General features: G+C 41.5%; 2 protein-coding genes across 8 annotated transcripts in view; one reads left to right on the forward strand and one right to left on the reverse strand.

Annotated features, from left to right (window-relative positions):
- Positions 1-5930, reverse strand: part of mical2b (microtubule associated monooxygenase, calponin and LIM domain containing 2b) — an 89494-nt gene extending 83564 nt beyond the window's left edge. For 2 of the 7 annotated variants that reach the window (XM_036958151.1, XM_021575471.2), the window contains exon 1: positions 5677-5928. The gene's annotated coding sequence lies outside the window, so the exon portion shown is untranslated. Of the gene's footprint in view, positions 1-5676 lie in introns of all 7 variants that reach the window. The other 5 variants (XM_036958150.1, XM_021575478.2, XM_036958157.1 and 2 more) reach the window with 5 other exon arrangements.
- An 8330-nt stretch (positions 5931-14260) lies between these two features.
- dkk3b (dickkopf WNT signaling pathway inhibitor 3b) overlaps positions 14261-21288 on the forward strand; it is an 8251-nt gene continuing 1223 nt past the window's right edge. The window contains exons 1-6 of the mRNA XM_021575509.2: positions 14261-14561; positions 14963-15088; positions 15276-15353; positions 17722-17814; positions 18179-18323; positions 19599-19749. Of these exons, the coding sequence (XP_021431184.2) occupies positions 14337-14561; positions 14963-15088; positions 15276-15353; positions 17722-17814; positions 18179-18323; positions 19599-19749 (818 nt within the window). The 5' untranslated portion in view covers positions 14261-14336. The remainder of the gene's footprint in view (positions 14562-14962; positions 15089-15275; positions 15354-17721; positions 17815-18178; positions 18324-19598; positions 19750-21288) is intronic.

Here is a 21288-nt window from a genome sequence, read left to right on the forward strand (position 1 = left end):
TAGGACCTTCCGCCCCCACCTACCGTCAACCAAACATGTCAATGCAGAGTTACACTCAGCTCTCCACATTTTTACAAAGTTTGAGCAGTGAGGAGCTCAATTTGCCCTCGAGGGCTTCGCAATTGCGTCACACCTTCCATACGAAGTATAAAATTGACTTTTACTGTGATATGGCCTCTGCAGAAGTCAAGGCATTTATACTTCACTGAGCTGTTGTGAAGGAAGTGAGTTTATATAGGACCTTCCGCCCCCACCTACCGTCAACCAAACATGTCAATGCAGAGTTACACTCAGCTCTCCACATTTTTACAAAGTTTGAGCAGTGAGGAGCTCAATTTGCCCTCGAGGGCTTCGCAATTGCGTCACACCTTCCATACGAAGTATAAAATTGACTTTTACTGTAATAGACACACATTCATGTAATAAGGCAAAACGTTAACAGGTGCTTAAGACCGCTACCAACCGCTAGGGTGGAAAATGAAATATATGTGAGGGGAGAAATAGTGCGAGGGCTGGTAGAGAAGGACCAATTATACTGGTAATTACTGCACAGTGCAAAGACATCCAGGAAGGAATTCTTGCTTTCAGATAATGGCAATTCCACAGTAACGAAATTAGGCTGAGACTCAGATTTTCCCATTAAAAAAAATATCAAAATGTAATAAACCATACAACTATGCACAGACCACTTTCAACAATTTACACAGTAAATAAAATAAAAACATTTACTGGAAAAACTGTGCAGATGCAAAGTTCGGTAACAGAATGACAGTAGAATATACCTCAGTGTTATTCGGTTACCAACTTTGGCATTTGCCCAGTTCTTCCTTACAATTCCTTTTCTACTTGACCACATGCCAAAACTTCCCCATCACCGTACCTTCAACACACCACAATATATACATATTTCAACAAACAGCAATTACCTCAACAGTAGATCTATTGCATTATTAAAACTGCATCAAAGAGCTCTGCAGTGTATTCACACATACCAATGATAGACCAAAGTAGCGGACGTGTAAACTGACCGAGACTGCAAGCTCAGGTGTCAATAAGCAGGTAGATAAGGGAATAGACTCAGGGTGGAAGCCAATCATATCTGGAGCTTGGAGGAAAATATCCCTGTATGGATTTACAACAAGTGGTCTTATCTAATTGACTGTGGTTTACTAATAAGAGCATAATGCAGTGCTTTGTAAAATACAATCCTACAAAAGTCACCCAATAAAAACACAAGCAATCACAGTGATAATAGTATAAAAGGAAAAGTCTGTCTCCCCGCTCACATGCTTCGGTCTCAGTCAAACTTCACAGAGAATAGACTGGCCTCAAATCATCTGACGGAAACCCATCCGGTTCGTGAGTGACACCACGAGCTCCTGATGTATTTTTGTCCTGCCTCTGGGCTGATATGCAGGCCCAGACCTTAGAAGTCTGACTTACTCTAGTAGTGACAGAGCTTGGGTAACTGTTTTTTACATGGGCAACAAGGGCGAGATGATGAAAAGCTCACATCAAAAGCTAAAAAATTAACATCACGACCATAACAATGGGATTGAGGTCCTTATAGAAAAATGCTTTGGCCATTGAGAGGGTTTAGGATTAAAGTCACGTTGACAGGAACGACAGCCAGGGACTTGGTAAACATGGGGCATATAGGTGCAGCCAGAGCCAGGGTTTTTAAAAAACAGCCATGTTCCCAGGAAATCTTAACCCAAATGTGACAAATACATTCATATAATGTTGTTTCACACTTTCAATTCTAGCCTCTATAAAATGAATAAGTAGTGCAAAGATGTGTCAACACACCTTTAAGTTGGTAATAGTCCAAGGAAAATAACCATTTGGTAGGGATTTGTCTAACGACCTTTCACTCATACTTAAAGCTGCAATATGCAAGTTTTTGGGCAACCCACCAAATTCACATAGAAATGTGATTTACAGATTTGTCATTCACATTGAAAGCAAGTCTAACTGGTAGATCTGTTTAATTTCTATACTTTCTGTTCTTAAGCATTGTTTTAGCATCTTACTTTTGTTCACCAGCTTCAAACAGCTGAAAATACAATATTTTTGGTTAAAGAAACGTTCTCACTGCTTGTTTTGTCAAACTGAAATTAGGCAAACTAGCCAGGAATTGACAGCCATTTCTGCATATGGCACCTTTAAGCTCCTTGTGCCAATTGTTTTTCTAGTGGTCGTTTACAGAACGCATGTTTTGAAAGGGGCTTTTCAGTTCTGACAAGACCAATATACAGATATTTTACCAAATAAATGGGAACACTTGCGTAGATGAGTGATACAAAGTATATTGAAAGCAAGTGCTTCCACACAGGTGTGGTTCCTGAGTTGATGAAGCGCTTAACATCCGATCAGGCTTATGGTGAGCGAGTAAATTAGCAAGTGCATTGCCGATGTCGTACCCACAGCAACTATTAAAACATTCCCAAACCAGAAACCGTGGATTGATGGCAGCATTCGCAGAAAACTGAAAGAGCGAACCATTGCTTTTAACCAGGGCAAGGTGACTGGAAACATGACCAAATACAAACAGTGTAGCCATTGTCTCAAACAAGCTAAGCGTCAGTATAGAGACAAAGTAGAGTCGCAATTCAACGGCTCAGACACAAGAGGTATGTGGCAGAGTCTACAGTCAAATCATAGATTACAAAAAGAAAACCAGCCCCGTCGAGGACCAGGATGTCTTGCTCCCAGACAGACTAAACAACTTCATTGCTCGCTTTGAGGACAATACAGTGCCATTGACACGGCCCGCTACCAAAACCTGCGGACTCTACTTCACTGCAGCCGACGTGAGTAAAACATTTGAACGTGTTAACCCTCGCAAGGCTGCAGGCCTAGACGGCATCCCCAGCCGCGTCCTCAGAGCATGCGCAGACCAGCTGGTGTGTTTACGGACATATTTAATCAATCTTTATCCCAGTCTGCTGTTCCGACATGCTTCAAGAGGGCCACCATTGTTCCTGTTCCCAAGAAAGCTAAGGTAACTGAGCTAAACGACTACCGCCCCGTAGCACTCAATTCAGTCATCATGAAGGGCTTTGAGACTAGTCAAGGACCATATCATCTCCACCCTACCCGACACCCTAGACCCACTCCAATTTGCTTATCGCCCCAATAAGTCCACAGACGACGCAATCGCAACCACAATGCCCTAACCCATCTGGACAAGAGGAATACCTATGTGAAAATGCTGTTCATCGACTACAGCTCAGCATTTAACACCATAGTACCCTCCAAACTCGTCATTAAGCTTGAGACCCTGGGTCTCGACCCCGCCCTGTGCAATTGGGTACTGGACTTCCTGACGGGCCGCCCCCAGGTGGTGAGGGTAGGTAACAACATCTCCACCCCACTGATCAACACTGGGGCCCCACAAGGGTGCGTTCTGAGCCCTCTCCTGTACTCCCTGTTCACCCACGACTGCATGGCCATGCACGCCTCCAACTCAATCATCAAGTTTGCAGACGACACTACAGTGGTAGGCTTGATTACCAACAACGACGAGACGGCCTACAGGGAGGAGGTGAGGGCCCTCGGAGTGTGGTGTCAGGAAAATAACCTCATACTCATCAACAAAACAAAGGAGATGATCGTGGACTTCAGGAAAGAGCAGAGGGAGCACCCCCCTATCCACATCGACGGGACAGTAGTGGAGAGGGTAGTAAGTTAAGTTCCTCGGAGTACACATCACAGACAAACTGAATTGGTCCACCCACACAGACAGCGTGGTGAAGAAGGCGCAACAGCGCCTCTTCAACCTCAGGAGGCTGAAGAAATTCAGCTTGTCACCAAAAGCACTCAAACTTTTACAGATGCACAATCCCATCCCGTCGGGCTGTATCACCGCCTGGTACGGCAACTGCTCCGCCCACAACCGTAAGGCTCTCCAGAGGGTAGTGAGGTCTGCACAACGCATCACCGGGGGCAAACTACCTGCCCTCCAATTCACCTACACCACCCGATGTCACAGGAAGGCCATAAAGATCATCAAGGACAACAACCACCCGAGCCACTGCCTGTTCACCCAGCCATCATCCAGAAGGCGAGGTCAGTACAGGTTCATCAAAGCAGGGTCCGAGAGACTGAAAAACAGCTTCTATCTCAAGGCCATCAGACTGTTAAACAGCCATCACTAACATTGAGTGGCTGCTGCCAACATACTGAGTCAACTCCAGCCACTTTAATATGGGAAGAATTGATGTATCACTAGCCACTTTAAACAATGCCACTTAATATAATGTTTACATACCCTACATTACTCTTCTCATATGTATATACTGTACTCTATACCATCTACTGCATCTTGCCTGTGCCGTTCTGTACCATCACTCATTCATTTATCTTTATGTACATATTCTTGATCCCTTTACACTTGTGTGTATAAGGTAGTTGTGGAATTGTTAGGTTAGATTACTTGTTGGTTATTACTGCATTGTCGGAACTAGAAGCACAAGCCTTCCGCTACACTCGCATTAACATTGCTAACCATGTGTATGTGACAAATAAAATTTGATCATGTACAAACATTTTGGGCAGGCCATAATTTTAGCTACCATGGCAATGCCCCCATAGGATGCCAATGCCTCCATCCACAGGGCACGAGTGGTCACTGAATGGTTTGATGAGCATGATAAATTATGTAAACCATATGCCAAGGCCATCTCAGTTACCAGATCTCAACCCAATTGAAAACATATGGGAGATTCAGGAGTGGCACCCGAGACAGCGTTTTCCACCACATCAACAAAACATCAAATTATGGAGTTTAGCTTGGAAGAAAAAGGTATCATATCCCGCCAATAGAGTTCCAGACACTTGTAGAATCTATGCCAAGGTGCATTGAAGCGGTTCTGGCTCGTGGTGGCCCAAGCCCTATTAAGACACTAAGTTGGTGTTTATTTTGGCAGTTACCTGTACATTGCTGAACTGAACCCTCACCCAAGTTGAACACCCTTGCAAAAAATGCATTCACATGAATGAACACAAACGGCTCATAATGACCTGAAAGGGACAAAGTCACTAACTTCTTTCTGACTGAGTTTGGGTGTAGTTCGTTAAATCCATCTGAATTATATGACAGGTCACAGGACCAGAGGCACCTGCTCCACTCACCTCCGATCTGTTGATGGGAGGTAGGCCAATCCAGCCAACATTTCCCTAACAATCATATACTAGTATTTAAAATCAGACAGAGCCAAAGTCATCCCTCAAGACAAGACAGCCTTGGTTACAGCGTGAACAACTTGATAATTGCGTACATTAGTTTCTACAGCCTGTTGAATACGTTTTTCAAAGCAAATTGATGACTAAAAGGCTTTTTGAATCGTTAAATTGTCTCAAATAATCTGATATGTACCATTAAAACACACTTGACTTTCCAACAGTGCAGGGTTGTAAAATATGGAGCATGATGTTTTTCAACTTGGACGGTGTAACCAAACACGATTATACCGTATTCAGAACCTGATAGCATCTCTTAAAGAAATGTATAAATATTTTAGTGGTACACGTTGAACAGAAATAATACGAGCTAAAATGGAATAGAATATACAGGCAATTTGTTTAGTGTTAAAAGATCACCAGAATACAACGGAATTTTAGATAGTAGTCTACATTCACGCTGAAATGAGAAAGAAGCTGTCAGTCACTTACATATGTGTGTGAATTGAAACTAACTTTAAAATGACAGCTGTCCAAATAAAGACGCCTTGCTTTATCCAGAATACACTTTCCTCCAGGCGTTACAAATGTCCACCGAGCAATTAACGTCAAGGTATCCAACTTCTAGCTCAGTCTGTTGACTACTGAAATGTACTCAAGTTGTAGCCTTCAAATGGGAGCTGTAGATAATGCCCAATGACTATTTGATAATGCCCGACAAAATCTTTAAAAGGCGGTACTTCAGTGTAATAGCGTCCAATGGGAATCCGTACTTGGGGGAAACGTAAGCGTAAATGAATGCATCATTTAAATCAAATGGGAAGGTGGCATTTACCGAATTAAAAACTTTTTTATTTTTATTTAACCTGTATTGAACTAAGTAAGTCAATTAAGACCAAATTCTTATTTACAATGACGGTCTACATACGACTTGGTAAAATCTACTTGACCGCCCTTCCAACTCATAATTACTAGTGTGAAACTCGTCAATCATCACTGAGCTACGACTCTCTGACATGCTGACCTCTGACGTAACCTACTATTGAAATTACCTCGATAACGGCATTTCGGAAGTTAAATGTAACAACAAAACACTATTTATAAAAAGCTATGTATTAACATGTTTTTTTTAACACTATACTTTGTTTACAAGCATGATAGCTGTATAATTAGTTTATCGTTGATGCAGCTTGTTGGCCATTAGCCAATCTTTGTTTCTCAACGAATGCCTGAATGCCTCCAACTGGTATTTACGACTTCACAACTGGTAATTTACACTATCCCACTTGGTTTTGAACGCAGTATTATTGCCAGACGAGTCCTGGGACCAACTGTCAGCAACTTTTTCCAATAAAGACTATAGAATTGCCAAGGGACTTCCCGAGGGACACAAACTGTTTTATTTTTTACACAGTTAACTTTTAAGAATTTTAACAATTGCGTTTAGAAATATTTAACTTTTGTCTAAATGGTAGCACAGTAGATGACATGGCACGCAACCATTGGTTGATGCATGCAACGTCTGCGCAGGGGAACACCCCCAACAGATGCTCAAGGCATCACATCCGGGCGTGATTGGAGTCCCATAGGGCGGCGCACAATTGTCCCAGCGTCGTCCAGGTGAGGCCATCATTGTAAATAAGAATTTGTTATTTACTGACTTGCCTAGTTAAATAAAGGTTCAATTAAAAAATATAAAAAAATCGGTGACCAATGCCTTTTAATAAAGTGTCTACATGTCTGACTGCATGATGTTTAAAGAAATCATATGACCAAAGGTCATGAAGTTTTGACTGCAAGTTTCTGCAGTTGCTCTTCGCCAACTTCATCCTGCCTGCATCGTGGAAGGCTCTATTGTGAACTAATCATTAGGGTGTTTTTGTAGGACCCACCCCACAAGAATGTGACCAAAGACATGACTGAAACAGGAAGCAACTGCATGTTAGCCTATATACAAAATAATGCGATATTTGAGTCTCCCACTCAGTAATTGATTGTAGAATGAACACATGATTTCAGTTTGTGAGTGTGTGATACGGGGGTTGGAGCCATGTTCTTCCAAACCGATCTCAACAAACCCTTTCTGTATGGACCTCGCTTTGTGCATGGGGGCATTGTCATGCTGAAACAGGAAAGGGCCTTCTCCAACTGTTGCCACAAAGTTGGAAGCATAGAATCGTCTAGAATGTCATTGCATGCTCTAGCGTTAAGATTTCCCTTTACTGGAACTAAGGTGCCTAGCACACCATGGAAAACAGCCCCAGACCATTATTCCTTCCATACCAAACTTTACAGTTGGCACTATGCATCAGAGTAGGTAGCATTCTCCTGGTATCTGCCAAACCAAGATTTGTCCGTCTTGACTGCCAGATGGTGAAGCGTGATTTATCACTCCAGAGAACACGTTTCCACTGCTAAAGAGTCCAATGGTGGCCAGCTTTACACCACTCCAGCCGACGCTTGGCATTAAGCATGGTGATCTTATGTTTGTGTGCAGCTGCTCGGCCATGGAAACCCATTTCATGAAGCTCCAGATAAACAGTTTTTGTGCTGACGTTGCATCCAGAGTCAGATTAGGACTCGGTAATGAGGACAGATTCTTTTTATGCGCTACACATCTCAGCGGTCCTGTTCTGTGAGCTTGTGTGAACTACCACTTAGCAGCTGAGCTGTTATTGCTCCTAGACGTTTCCATTTCGCAATAACAGGACCTACAGTTGACCGGAGCAGCTCTAGCAGGGCAGAAATTTGACGAACTGACTTGTTGGAAAGGTGGCATCCTATGACAGTGCCACACTGAATGTCACTGAGCTCCAAAAAACATTCTACTGCCAATTTTTGGCTATGGAGATTGCATGGCAGTATGCTCAATTTTGTACACCTGTTAGCAACAGGTGTGGGTGAAATATCAGAATCTGTGGTCATAGGACACATTGCCATTGGGAATGGTCACATATTCTGGTGCTAATTGAAACTTCTACCCAATTTCAGTTTTCAGTATGATCAGAGCTGGAATATACAGTACCAGTCAAAAGTTTGGACACCTACTCATTCAAGGGTTTTTCTTTCTTCTTACTATTTTATACATTGTAGAATAATAGTGAAGACATAAAAACAATGAAATAACACATATGGAATCATGTAGTAACCAAAAAAGTGTAACCAAAAAACTAATCTAAATATATTTGAGATTCTTCAAAGTAGCCATCCTTTGCCTTGATGACAGCTTTGCACACTATAGGCATTCTCTCAAACCAGCTTCATGAGGTAGTCACCTGGAATACATTTCAATTAACAGGTGTGCCTTCTTAAAAGTTAATTTGTGGAATTTATTTTATTCTTAATGCATTTGAGTCAATTGTGTTGTGACAAGGTTGGGGTGATATACAGAAGAGATCCCTATTTGGTAAAAGACCAAGTCCATATTATGGCAAGAACAGCTCAAATAAGCAAAGAGAAATGACAGCCCATCATTACTTTAAGACATGAAGGTCAGTCAATCCGGATAATTTCAAGAACTTTGAAAGTTTCTTCAAGTGCAGTCGCAAAAATCATCAAGCGCTATGATGAAACTGTCTCTCATGAGGACCGCAACATGATGATCTCCGCATGTGTAGTTCCCACAGGAGGTGAGATGGTGTGTGGGTGCTTTGCTGGTGATACTGTCTGTGATACACCCTTAACAAGCATGGCTACCACAGCATTCTGCAGTGATACGCCATCCCATCTGGTTTGTGCTTAGTTGGACAATAATTTTGTTTTTCCCCAGCTATAATGAATGCAGCCTCAGGATATGTGGTTTCCTTAACTAGTCTCTCAAGCACTCACAAACTTCTACAGATGCACAATCGAGAGCATCCTGTCGGGCTGTATCACCGCCTGGTACGGCAACTGCTCCGCCCACAACCGTAAGGCTCTCCAGAGGGTAGTGAGGTCTGCACAACGCATCACCGGGGGCAAACTACCTGCCCTCCGGGACACCTACACCACCACACACAGGAAGGCCATAAAGATCATCAAGGACAACAACCACCCGAGCCACTGCCTGTTCACCTTGCTATCATCCAGAAGGCGAGGTCAGTACAGGTGCATCAAAGCAGGGACCGAGAGACTGAAAAACAGCTTCTATCTCAAGGCCATCAGACTGTTAAACAGCCACCACTAACATTGAGTGGCTGCTGCCAACATACTGACTCAACTCCAGCCACTTTAATAATGGAAATGGATAGAAATTGATGTAAAAATGTATCACTAGCGACTTTAAACAATGCCACTTAATATAATGTTTACATAACCTACATTACTCATCTCATATGTATATGTATATACTGTACTCTATATCATCTACTGCATCTTTATGTAATACATGTATCACTAGCCACTTTAAACTATACCACTTTATATTTATGTAACGGATGTGAAATGGCTAGCTAGTTAGTGGTGGTGCGCGCTAATAGCGTTTCAATCGGTGACGTCACTTGCTCTGAGACCTTGAAGTAGTGGTCCCCTTTCTCTGCAAGGGCCGCGGCTTTTGTGGAGTGATGGGTAACGATGCTTCGTGGGTGACTGTTGTTGATGTGTGCAGAGGGTCCCTGGTTCGAGCCCGGCGAGGGGACGGACTAAAGTTATACTGTTACATTTACATACCCTACATTACTCATCTCATATGTATATACTGTACTCGATACCATCTACTGCATCTTGCCTATGCCGTTCTGTACCATCACTCATTCATATATCTTTATGTACATATTCTTTATCCCTTTTACACTTGTGTGTGTATAAGGTAGTAGTTGTGGAATTGTTAGGTTAGATTACTCGTTGGTTATTACTGCATTGTCGGAACTAGAAGCACAAGCATTTCGCTACACTCGCATTAACATCTGCTAACCATGTGTGTGTGACAAATAAAATTTGATTTGATTTGACAATAAGCCAAAATACAGTGAGGGAAAAAAGTATTTGATCCCCTGCTGATTTTGTACATTTGTCCACTGACAAAGAAATGATCAGTCTATAATTTTAATGGTAGGTTTATTTGAACTGTGAGAGACAGAATAACAACAACAAAAATCCAGAAAAACTTATGTCAAAAATGTTATAAATTGATTTGCATTTTAATTAAGGAAATAAGTATTTGACCCCTCTGCAAAACATGACTTAGTACTTGGTGGCAAAACCCTTGTTGGAAAGCACAGAGGTCAGACGTTTCTTGTAGTTGGCCACCAGGTTTGCACACATCTCAGGAGGGATTTTGTCCCACTCCTCTTTGCAGATCTTCTCCAAGTCATTAAGGTTTCGAGGCTGATGTTTAGCAACTCGAACCTTCAGCTCCCTCCACAGACTTTCTATGGGATTAAGGTCTGGAGACTGGCTAGGCCACTCCAGGACCTTAATGTGCTTTTTCTTGAGCCACTCCTTTGTTGCCTTGGCCGTGTGTTTTGGGTCATTGTCATGCTGGAATACCCATCCTCGACCGATTTTCAATGCCCTGGCCGAGGGAAGGAGGTTCTCACCCAAGATTTGACGGTACATGGCCCCGTCCATCGTCCCTTTGATGGGGTGAAGTTGTCCTGTCCCCTTAGCAGAAAAACACCCCCAATGCATAATGTTTCCACCTCCATGTTTGACGGCGGGGATGGTGTTGTTGGGGTCATAGGCAGCATTCCTCCACCTCCAAACACGACGAGTTGAGTTGATGCCAAAGAGCTCCATTTTGGTCTCATCTGACCACAACACTTTCACCCAGTTGTCCTCTGAATCATTCAGATGTTCGTTGGCAAACTTCAGATGGGCATGTATATGTTCTTTCTTGAGCAGGGGGACCTTGCGGGCGCTGCAGGATTTCAGTCCTTCGCGGTGTAATGTGTTATCAGTTTGTTTTCTTGGTGACTATGGTCCCAGCTGCTTTGAGATCATTGACAAGATCCTCCCGTGTAGTTCTGGGCTGATTCCTCACCGTTCTCATGATCATTGCAACTCCACGAGGTGAGATCTTGCATGGAGCCCCAGGCCGAGGGAGATTGACAGTTCTTTTGTGTTTCTTCCATTTGCGAATAATCACACCAACTGTTGTCACCTTCTCACCAAGCTGCTTGGCGATGGTCTTGTAGCCCATTCCATCCAGCCTTGTGTAGGTCTACAATCTTGTCCCTGACATCCTTGGAGAGCTCTTTGTCTTGGCCATGGTGGAGAGTTTCGAATCTGATTGATTGATTGATTGCTTCTGTGGACAGGTATATTTTATACAGGTAACAAGCTGAGATTAGGAGCACTCCCTTTAAGAGTGTGCTCTAATCTCAGCTTGTTACCTGTATAAAAGACTGGGAGCCAGAAATCTTTCTGATTGAGAGGGGGTCAAATACTTATTTCCCTCATTAAAATGCAAATCAATTTATTAGAATTTTGACATGCGTTTTTCTGGATATTTTTGTTGTTATTCTGTCTCTCACTGTTCAAATAAACCTACCATTAAAATTATAGACTGATCATTTCTTTGTCAGTGGGCAAACGTACAAAATCAGCAGAGGCTCAAATACTTTTTACCCTCACTGTACATCTCTAGGCTGTGTAAGGGCTATTTCACCAAGAAGGAGAGTGATGGAGTGCTGCATCAGATGACCTGGCCTCCACAATCACCTGACCTCAACCCAATTGAGATGGTTTGGGATGAGTTGGACCGCAGAGTGAAGGAAAAGCAGCCAACAAGTGCTCAGCATATGTGGGAACTCCTTCAAGACCGTTGGAAATGCATTCCATGTGAAGCTGTTTGAGAGAATGCCAAGAGTGTGCAAAGGGTGGCTACTATGAAGAATCTAAAATACAAAACATATTTTGATTTGTTTAACACCTTTTTGGTTACTACAGTACATGATTCCATACGTGTTATTTCATCATTTTGATGTCTTCACTATTATTCTACAATGTAGAAAATAGTAAAATAAAGAAAAACCCTTGTGTCCAAACTTTTGGCTGGTACTGTAAATGTTTGAGGACCGGGTTTTGTTTTTTTCTGGATCCCATTAGAATGACAATTGCAGAGAAAGGGACAGGGCAACAACTCTTACAATTCCAAATATTTAATCCTGCAAGATACTTAATTATACAGTATAACTACCTTTTTTTGTCAAAGCAAAGATGCATACATTTGTTTTGCTTGTGCTACATACATCTACAGTATATCGGTCTATATTGGTATGCTAATACTAGAAAATGCCCAGTGCACTACTATTGTGAATTTTTTGTTGTTGTTATAAATATATATTTTAAATTCAGATTTTTCATGGGGTGCTGCAGCACCCTCACCACCCCTACTTCCCGCGGCTATGTTTGAAATCATGATTTGCCCAAATAACCATGGACGAAAAATCCAAGCACCGGAACTATTTCTGCTAGTTAGCTATCAGTGTCCATAGTATAAAGACAGTTATAAACTGGGTGGTTTGAGCCCTGACGGCTGATTGGCTGTCAGCCTTGGTATATCAAACCGTATACCACGGGTACAACAAAACATTTATTTTTACTGCTCTAATTACATTGGTAACCAGTTTATAATGGCAATAACGTACCTCAGGGGTGTGTGGTACATTTCACTTTGCGTTGAACACAGCCCTGTCGTGCATATGAACAGTCCTTAGCCGTGGTATATTGGCCATATACCACACCCGCTCCAGCCTTATTGCTTAAATCTACGGTACCATTTATGTTTACTTGTCTGCCCATGAGAGATTAGGAAAGACATAACACAAACACACACTCAAAGAGGGCTGGGCACTCCTCCACATTGCATGATGTTTTATTGCCCAGTGACAGCTGTCCACTTGGAGGGCTTGAGTTCCAGAGACATATCAACTTCTCCTTCTCACACAATCATGGGTAGTATATGGGGCTTTGGTGATAAAACGGATGGCACTGTGATAGACTACATCCAGTTTGCTGACTAGAGTGTTGGAGGCTATTTTGTAAATGTCTTGATCACACCTACAGCGTCATTGCACAAAATGGGACGCAGCACCATCTGGATATGTGTGCAACAAAAGTTTACCATTCATCTTCTGCTACCATTTCTGTCAAGCCATCTACACATACAGTTTGATGCATACGTTCGATAAATCCAACACATGCACCACAGAGAACTCACTGCAACTGCCTCTGCAACGCAATGGTGCAAGGTAAATGTAGCGTTCCATTCTGGTGTACCAAAATGCAATGACACTGTCAGTGTGTTCGAGGAGTAACATATTAAAGCTTCTGTTTGACAAAGCAGCCACACAGCAAAGTGAATCTAGATATGATCAATGAGCTATGTATGATAAGCACATTTCAAGAGGGGGCCAATGGCCCTAGGGGCCTCTGTGAGTACCTACAAGTGAGTTATGGATCCCATACATTTGAATTATGGAAACATATTGTAAAAATAAATAATCAAATAACTATCAAAGATCATTTGATTGTGTAAAAAAGTGTTGTTTTCGTTGAATTTTCCCACGGAATCATAGACTGATCGTATGTCCCTGGACTACATGCGTCTGAAAAAAGGATTAGACCTACATACCCATCTACAGGACTAACAGTGTATTGCAAATCCGCCATATATACTTTCTATATATGGTCACGCTTCCGGCACAGCATTAGACAACTCTGTCAACTTCACGCTCTGCATTTCATGCCACATAACTAAAGTTTTTTTTTTTAAATATGAGAAATGTGCTTATTCCAAAATGTATATTTACTTAGCCAGTGATATGCTATTGTGTTTTAAGCATATTAATCCACAATAGTAGTCCTAGGGCCTATAATGAATGTATGGTGATAGTGTGAACAAAATAATAGGTAAATTCTAGTGTTAAAACATGTAACATCCAAAGACAATATCCTTAAGGTAAGAAAATGTGCTGATTAAGGGACATTTTTAATTATCATCACCATCAATAGAAGCAGCAGCAACAATAGAATCAGAATCCTCAGAATCCCAATAACCATTTAGATAATACAATGCATTCTGGATCCCAAAACTTTGGCTTTATACTTACCATAGATCCCGTTAAAAATACCATGATTCTTTTTCCGGTTTCTTTTTTCCCTTTTGAGTTTCCAAATAAAACAGCTGTGCTTTGTGTGCGTCAGCGTCTTTGCATGCTGTTGGTACAAGTATGTCTGGTCCCACCACGAGGATGATGCAGGTTGCAGCGCTTACTTTTTGTTTGTGTTTAGTGAATGGAATCTCGAGCCCGAAGACCATCCCGGACATCTCGATAACTGGTGTTAGTTTCGAGGACCATTTGAATGGAGGTCATGCGACTCTAAACGAAATGTTCCGAGAGGTGGAGATGTTGATGGAGGACACGCAGCACGTACTGGAGGAAGCTGTGGATCAGGTAAATGTTCCATTCAGCTATATGTAATAATACACTGTAATTCAATAGACTATTTACAACTATCCTTTAATTATTTTTAATAGCAGACTATTTACAATACGTTTTTAATTCCAGGGAAACGTTTGACGTTGTGGCCATGGGTAGAGCCAGGCTGTGTGTTTTTATTATACCTGATTAATAGCCTGTAGCCTGCTTTCCTTGTAGTCTACTGTTTTTCCCCCCACACATCAGTTGTTGGTAAATATTAATGTACTGTATGTCTGTATTGTACTTTAAGTGCTATTTAATAAATGAAAGGATTTAAATTGTATGTTGCATGGTCTATCATAGAACCAGAGATATGAACTGTGGAACAAACAAGATGCGCTCACAATTTTAATGTTTATCACTTTTTCTCATAGATGGTCAATGAGAGTGCCAAATCATTGCTTAATATACAGGATTTGCTTCCAAACTACCACAATGAGACCAGTACATATAGGGACAACAGGAACCACACTGTTTACATGGCGGAGAGGATTGACAAGGTAGGTGCACTACAAACAGGGTGAGGTAATGATGCAAGATTGTGTGGATGCATGTCACAAGTCATCAACATGTACATTTTATCTGGATGTTTTATATTCTAGAGGGAGATCAGACAACAATGGTTGGTTATTTTGGCATTAAATGTTTAGGTTTTCTGACAAGGAAAGTATCTGGTTTCTCTTTTAGGAAATGGACAACAGAACAGGGGGGACTCACTTCCAGACCCATATCGAGATCAATGGCCAATGGAACGAAGTTGATCATGTGAGTTTGTATTATATATATTTTTTGATTTGTTAGGTGCTGAAAAAAGGATCACAAGGAGTTTAATGCAAACCAGTTTGAGGTACGAGGTGTTTCAGCTCCCAAGTCTGCAAACAGCTGGGTACTGATCATCAAAACAATCCCATGACAGTTATTCTATTCAGACAAGGATGTTTGTATATGTTGAATAATAGCCAGATGGAATGAGGTGAGACCATAGCAGGGTATGACAGTTGAAGAAACCTCGTCCCCACGCTAGAGGACGTGTATGGTAATATAAACCTTAGATGTTTCAATATTATCTCAGGTAATTTTTAGGTCAAATTTATCAAAGTTTTATCTCCTGAATATGCAGGAATTGAAGTGCAATTGATCCCAAACCTGATGTGTATTGTTTGGATACTATGTGATATAGCTAAGTAAGTTTATTGAGGTGGAGCATCAAGACAATAATTAAGTCAATTGCTATTCCTCTAAAACAAATGAGTACTAGAGAGCCTAGAGACGCCTTTCTATCCAAGGCGAAGCCTGTTGAATAACTTAAACCCAGCTGTTCTACCATTGCCTATTTTCTCTGCTCTTTTGTTATTTAACCTTTTCCTCATCGAACAGCTCATTATGCAAGGAAGGAGGGAACTGGGTACAGTTTGTTTTGAGACTGAAACAATGTATCCTGTTGCCCCCGTTTTCAAACCAGTGTTCTTTTCCAAGTAATTTCTCAGCTACTGCAGGAACACTTTACAACTTTGTGAATAGATTGTCTGTCTGTCTTTTATAATGAATGAGATCATAGTGTATTTTAAAGAGGTGGCCATTTACTTTACACTTTTAAAAATCATGAGTACACCAATATTAAGCCATTATTCCGCAGGCTGTTTCACCATTGGAGATTTTATGGCAGTGTTTTGATGCCTTTCCTGGCATCATTACAGAATGTGGTTGAATTAATAGACATAAAAAATGCATGGAAACAGCCTGCTGGAAACCTCAAATGACTTGCACTTGGGTCATTTTACTTTTTTTTAAACTTATGTCTACTTAATTTTGCTGCTGTGTGGGCTTCTCCACAGAGATAAGTTTGGTTAAATATTTAGTGAGGGGAAAATGTTCTGCTTTGGGAAAAATGAAGAGCAGCCCTATGCACAGTATGATGCCTAAACAGCTGTGCTTTATCAACAGAATTACAGGGTATTAGGGTTGGTGAGCAGCATGTCTTCCACAGTGTCTCCTCCAGTCCCCCAACACTGAGTTATCCCGTCTGGTGAACTGGGAATCATTTTTTTTACTGAAGCTTTTGCAGAGATATTTCTTATGTTTTAATGTCACGTGCTCAAGTACAGTGAAATGCCTTCATTGCAAACTCCAAACTCAACAATGCAGTAATAATCACAAAATAATTACAGAAGGTAGAACAAAAACACACAAGAAATAAGAACATTATAAAGCAAGAAGCTATATCCTAGATATGTATTGTTACTTCTTGTGAGCTAAGGGGTTGGCTGAGATGGATTTGAGTGGTACGCGGGTGAAGGAAATTCTTACTGTTGATGGTTGCCAGACTGCTGTTAGTGACACAACCCGCATCTGTCTAGACTAGTCCAGGCTGCCATGGAGATGGAAGGTGGGGATGTGTGTTTGATCCTGCCTGTTATTTGATACAGTACATGTCTTTGTGGTTCAATGGAGTGTAAAAGAGATTGAAACAAAAACACATCATAATACACTGTGTATGCTCACATCTTGACTTCCCACAATGGAAATAATTAGGTCATGATGGCGCACACCACACACAGCCAATGTTATGAAACAATAAAGGGTTCAGGTTTATTCATGGCAAGTGAATCGGGTACTGTTTGTGTAGTGAAATGCTGTATTCTCATGTTGCTAGGTGTGGGAGAAGACCGTGTTAGGCATATCCACAGACCCGTCAGGTCTCCATTCTCAGTAGCCAAGTGCTCAAGGCTGACAGACTTTGGGAGCTCTCTGACAAAGTATGTTGTTTTTGTAAGCCTGCTGAGTTTCTCCGACTCCACATAGCATGAAGAGATAAAGTTAATCACGAGGTTTAGATGACTACTTTTTGGCAGAAGCTGTTTCCTCAGGCCGATAGAGGGCCAGTGTTCAGTCTGTAACAAGAACACCATTTAACTGGAATTTCTTGATTTTTAGCCATCCAATCCATCTGTACTCAATGTAAAGGTATATGCACATCCCTTAATGAGCAAAGCATTTGTGTGAAAACAAATGCTGTGGAAATTGGACAGGTTAATAAAACAGGGAATATAGGTGTACCTGTGTGGGAGGGGGGTTGGATGGTGTGTTATGTGGATGCTGGTTGGTCCTGTCTGAATGTGATTTCTCTTACCAGGAATGCATGCTTGATGAAGATTGTGGTAAGAACAGTTACTGCCTATATGAGATAGTAAACTCCAAGTGCCTCCCCTGCAAAGATGTTGATATGGTGAGTCTTTTTTTGGGGATTAACATCTTATTTTCATCCCAATCCTGAGTCAAAATTCAGCCTTACATTGAGTTGAGAAAGGGATGTAAACAAATGCAATGAACCCAAGTTTGTTGTGTACTTCTGATGATATTCCAGATCTTGTGAAGTTCTAGATCAGGGATGGGCATCTTTGATGGGGGTGGGGGCCACAAAAAATCAGAACTACTAATGAGGGTCAGCAGTGGCTTGTGGGTCTGCGTACCCACATCAATACACTCCAATTGGTCTGCGGGCCATCCCTGGTCTAGATTATGTCTCTGATTCCCAGCTTGTTCCAATCACAAAAACTATGACCATTACTAATGTGTTTTTTTTTTTTTAGACCTGCACAAAGGATGAAGAGTGTTGTTCAGACCAGATGTGTGTGTGGGGACAGTGCACTAAGAATGCCACCAAGGGCAATGCAGGCAGCATCTGTCAGTACCAGAGTGACTGTAAGCCAAAACACTGCTGTGCCGTTCTCAAAGGTATATGGTCAAACACAAACCTACCTATCTATTTAATTAACTGTTCAAGGTATTGTTTGTGTTAAAGTATTTTGTTTCTTACTGGTCCTCTTTCTCCCCTGAAACCATGATTCTAAACCTCTTGAAGCTAGGGGGCACTATTTTTATGTTTGGAAAAATAACGTTCCCAAAGTAAACGGCCTATTTCTCAGGACCAGATGCTAGAATATGCATATAATTGACAGCTTAGGATAGAAAAAACACTAAAGTTTCCAAAACTGTAAAAATATTGTCTGAGTATAACAGAACTGATATTGCAGGTGAAATCCTGAGAAAAGTCTAATCAGGAAGTGACTCTTATTTTGAAACCCCTGTCTTTCTATGCATCCCTATTGCCCATTGAAAGGGATATCAGCCAGATTCCTTTTTTCTGTGGCTTCCCTAAGGTGTCTACAGTCTTTAGACGTAGTTTCAGGCCTTTATTTTGAAGAATGAGCGTAAACGTCCACATTGCGTAAGTGGTCAGTTGTTGGCTCTCGGTGTGATTTTTGCGCTAAACAGAGAGGTAGCCATTTTTTTTCTTGTGATGAGTTGTCCTGGCAGTGGAGAAAATACATTTTCCTGCAGTTCCACACCTTTTGCCTTGACTTAATGCCATGTTCATATATCTGGGTGACTAACAAACTGAATGGGGGCCCCCTGCAGGTCAGACCACATGTGCAAGTGCCCTGGGTGCCTGGTTGTTAATTAGCCCATGTCAGCTAACATTTTTAGATAGCTGGTTAGACCTAGCAATCTAAAAAATTTAGCTGACATGGGCTAATTGAGTGACTGACATAACACAAGTAAAACTGCTGATGCACTACCATATTTGTAAAAAAAATTATAATAATAATTGGGAGGGGGTCCCCTAGTGGCCACGGGACCCTAAGCGGCCTCTTATGTCGCTTATTTGTATGAGACAGAGACAAATGAGACACAAATGTAACAACTTTGCTTGCTTCCAACGACACATTTTGACATTTAATATATTATCTGGATGAATATTTTTCTAGGCTACCAAATCAGCATTCCAGGTGCACTGCACAGCACAGCTAAATATTTAGGAGCATATGTGACCAATAATGTTGCAAATTAGAGCCCAGCCTGTACCCACTTCATTCTTTCCTATGAGGTTCATGCATTCCCCTTCCTTGTCTATTATGCTTTCTTCAACCCTTGTCCCCCTCCTCCTCTGCTTCCCCATCTCTCTCTCTCTCTCTCTCTCTCTCTCTGTCCTTCTCATGGTGGTTGCAGAGCTGCTCTTCCCAGTGTGCCAGCCCAGGCCGGATAAGGGTGAAGCGTGCAACAGCCACCCTAACTTGCTGATGGACATGCTGTCCTGGGACGTGGAGGGGCCGAGGGAATACTGCCTCTGTGCTGGTGGACTCCACTGCCAACCCCATGGGTGAGAGCATCTCTAATCTTCATAAAACAGCTGTGATTGTTGCAGATGGGTCTGTCAGATTTTCCCATACAAAAAAAAGAAAAACAATTTCAATATATTTTTACATTTATTTAGGATGCATGTTATATATTTAAAACATTTTAAATACATTCCAACATATGTAAAACATATCACAAAATATGTTAAATGTTTCCGAAATGTATTTTAATGCATTTTAAAATATTTTCACATGTAGTTATCGATATACAGTACCAGTCAAAAGTTGACACACCTACTCATTCCAGGAGTTCTCTTATTTTTACTATTTTCTACATTGTAGAATAGTGAATAATAACACATGGAATCATGTAGTAACCAAAAAAGTGTTAAACAAATCAAAATAGATTTCAGATTCTTCAAGTAGCCACCCTTTGCTTTGATGACAGCTTTTTACACTCTAGGCATTCTCTCAACCAGCTTCATGAGGTAGTCACCTGGAATGCGTTTCAATTAACAGGTGTGCCTTGTACTTTAAGACATGAAGGTCAGTCAATGTGGAACATTTCAAAGAACTTTGAAAGCACTATGAAGAAACTGGCTCTCATGAGGACCACCACAGGAAAGGAAGACCCAGAGTTAGCTCTTCTGCAGAGGATAAGTTCATTAGAGTAAACTGTACCTCCGATTGCAGCCCAAATAAATGCTTCAGAGTTCAAGTAACAGACACATCTCAACATCAGCTGTTCAGAGGAGACTGCGTAAATCAGACCTTCCATGGTTAAATTGCTACAAAGAAACCACTACTAAAGGATCAAAAAGAAGCGACTTGCTTGGGCCAAGAAACGCAAGAAATGAACATTAAACCAGTGGAAATCTGTCCTTTCGTCGGAGTCCAAATTTGAGATTTTTGGTTCCAACCGCTGTGTCTTTGCTAGACACTGAGTAAGTGGAAGGATGATCTTCGCATGTGTGGTTCCCACTATGAAGCATGAAGGTGTGGAGGTGCTTTGCTGGTGACACTGTCAGTGATTTATTTAGACTTCAAGACACACTTAACCAGCATGGCTACCCCAGCATTCTGCAGCGACACGCCATCCCATCTGGTTTGCGCTTAGTCCCACTATCATTTGTTTTACAACTGAACAATGACCCAACACGCACCTCCAGGCTGTGTCAGGGCTATTTGACCAAGAAGGATGGAGAGCTGCATCAGATGACCTGGCCTCCACAATCCACAAGTTTGCAAAGCTGTCAAGGCAAAGGGTGGTTGCTTTGAAGAATCTCAAATATAAAACGTATCGATTTGTTTAACTTTTTTTTCCTTGTTACTACATGATTCCATATCTGTTTATTTTAATGGTTTTGATATCTTCACTATTATTCTACAATGAAGAAAATAGGAAAAATAAAGGAAAAATCCTTGAATGAGTAGGTGTGTCAACTTTTGACTGGTACTATATTGTTGTTTAAATAGACCGCTGCACCACTCGGGAGGCCACTAAGACACTGCATCGCAGTGCTAGAGGCGTTACTACAGACCCGGGTTCATTCCCGGGCTGT

This window comes from Oncorhynchus mykiss, chromosome 2 (assembly GCF_013265735.2).
Source record: "Oncorhynchus mykiss isolate Arlee chromosome 2, USDA_OmykA_1.1, whole genome shotgun sequence".
Classification (NCBI taxonomy): domain Eukaryota; kingdom Metazoa; phylum Chordata; class Actinopteri; order Salmoniformes; family Salmonidae; genus Oncorhynchus; species Oncorhynchus mykiss.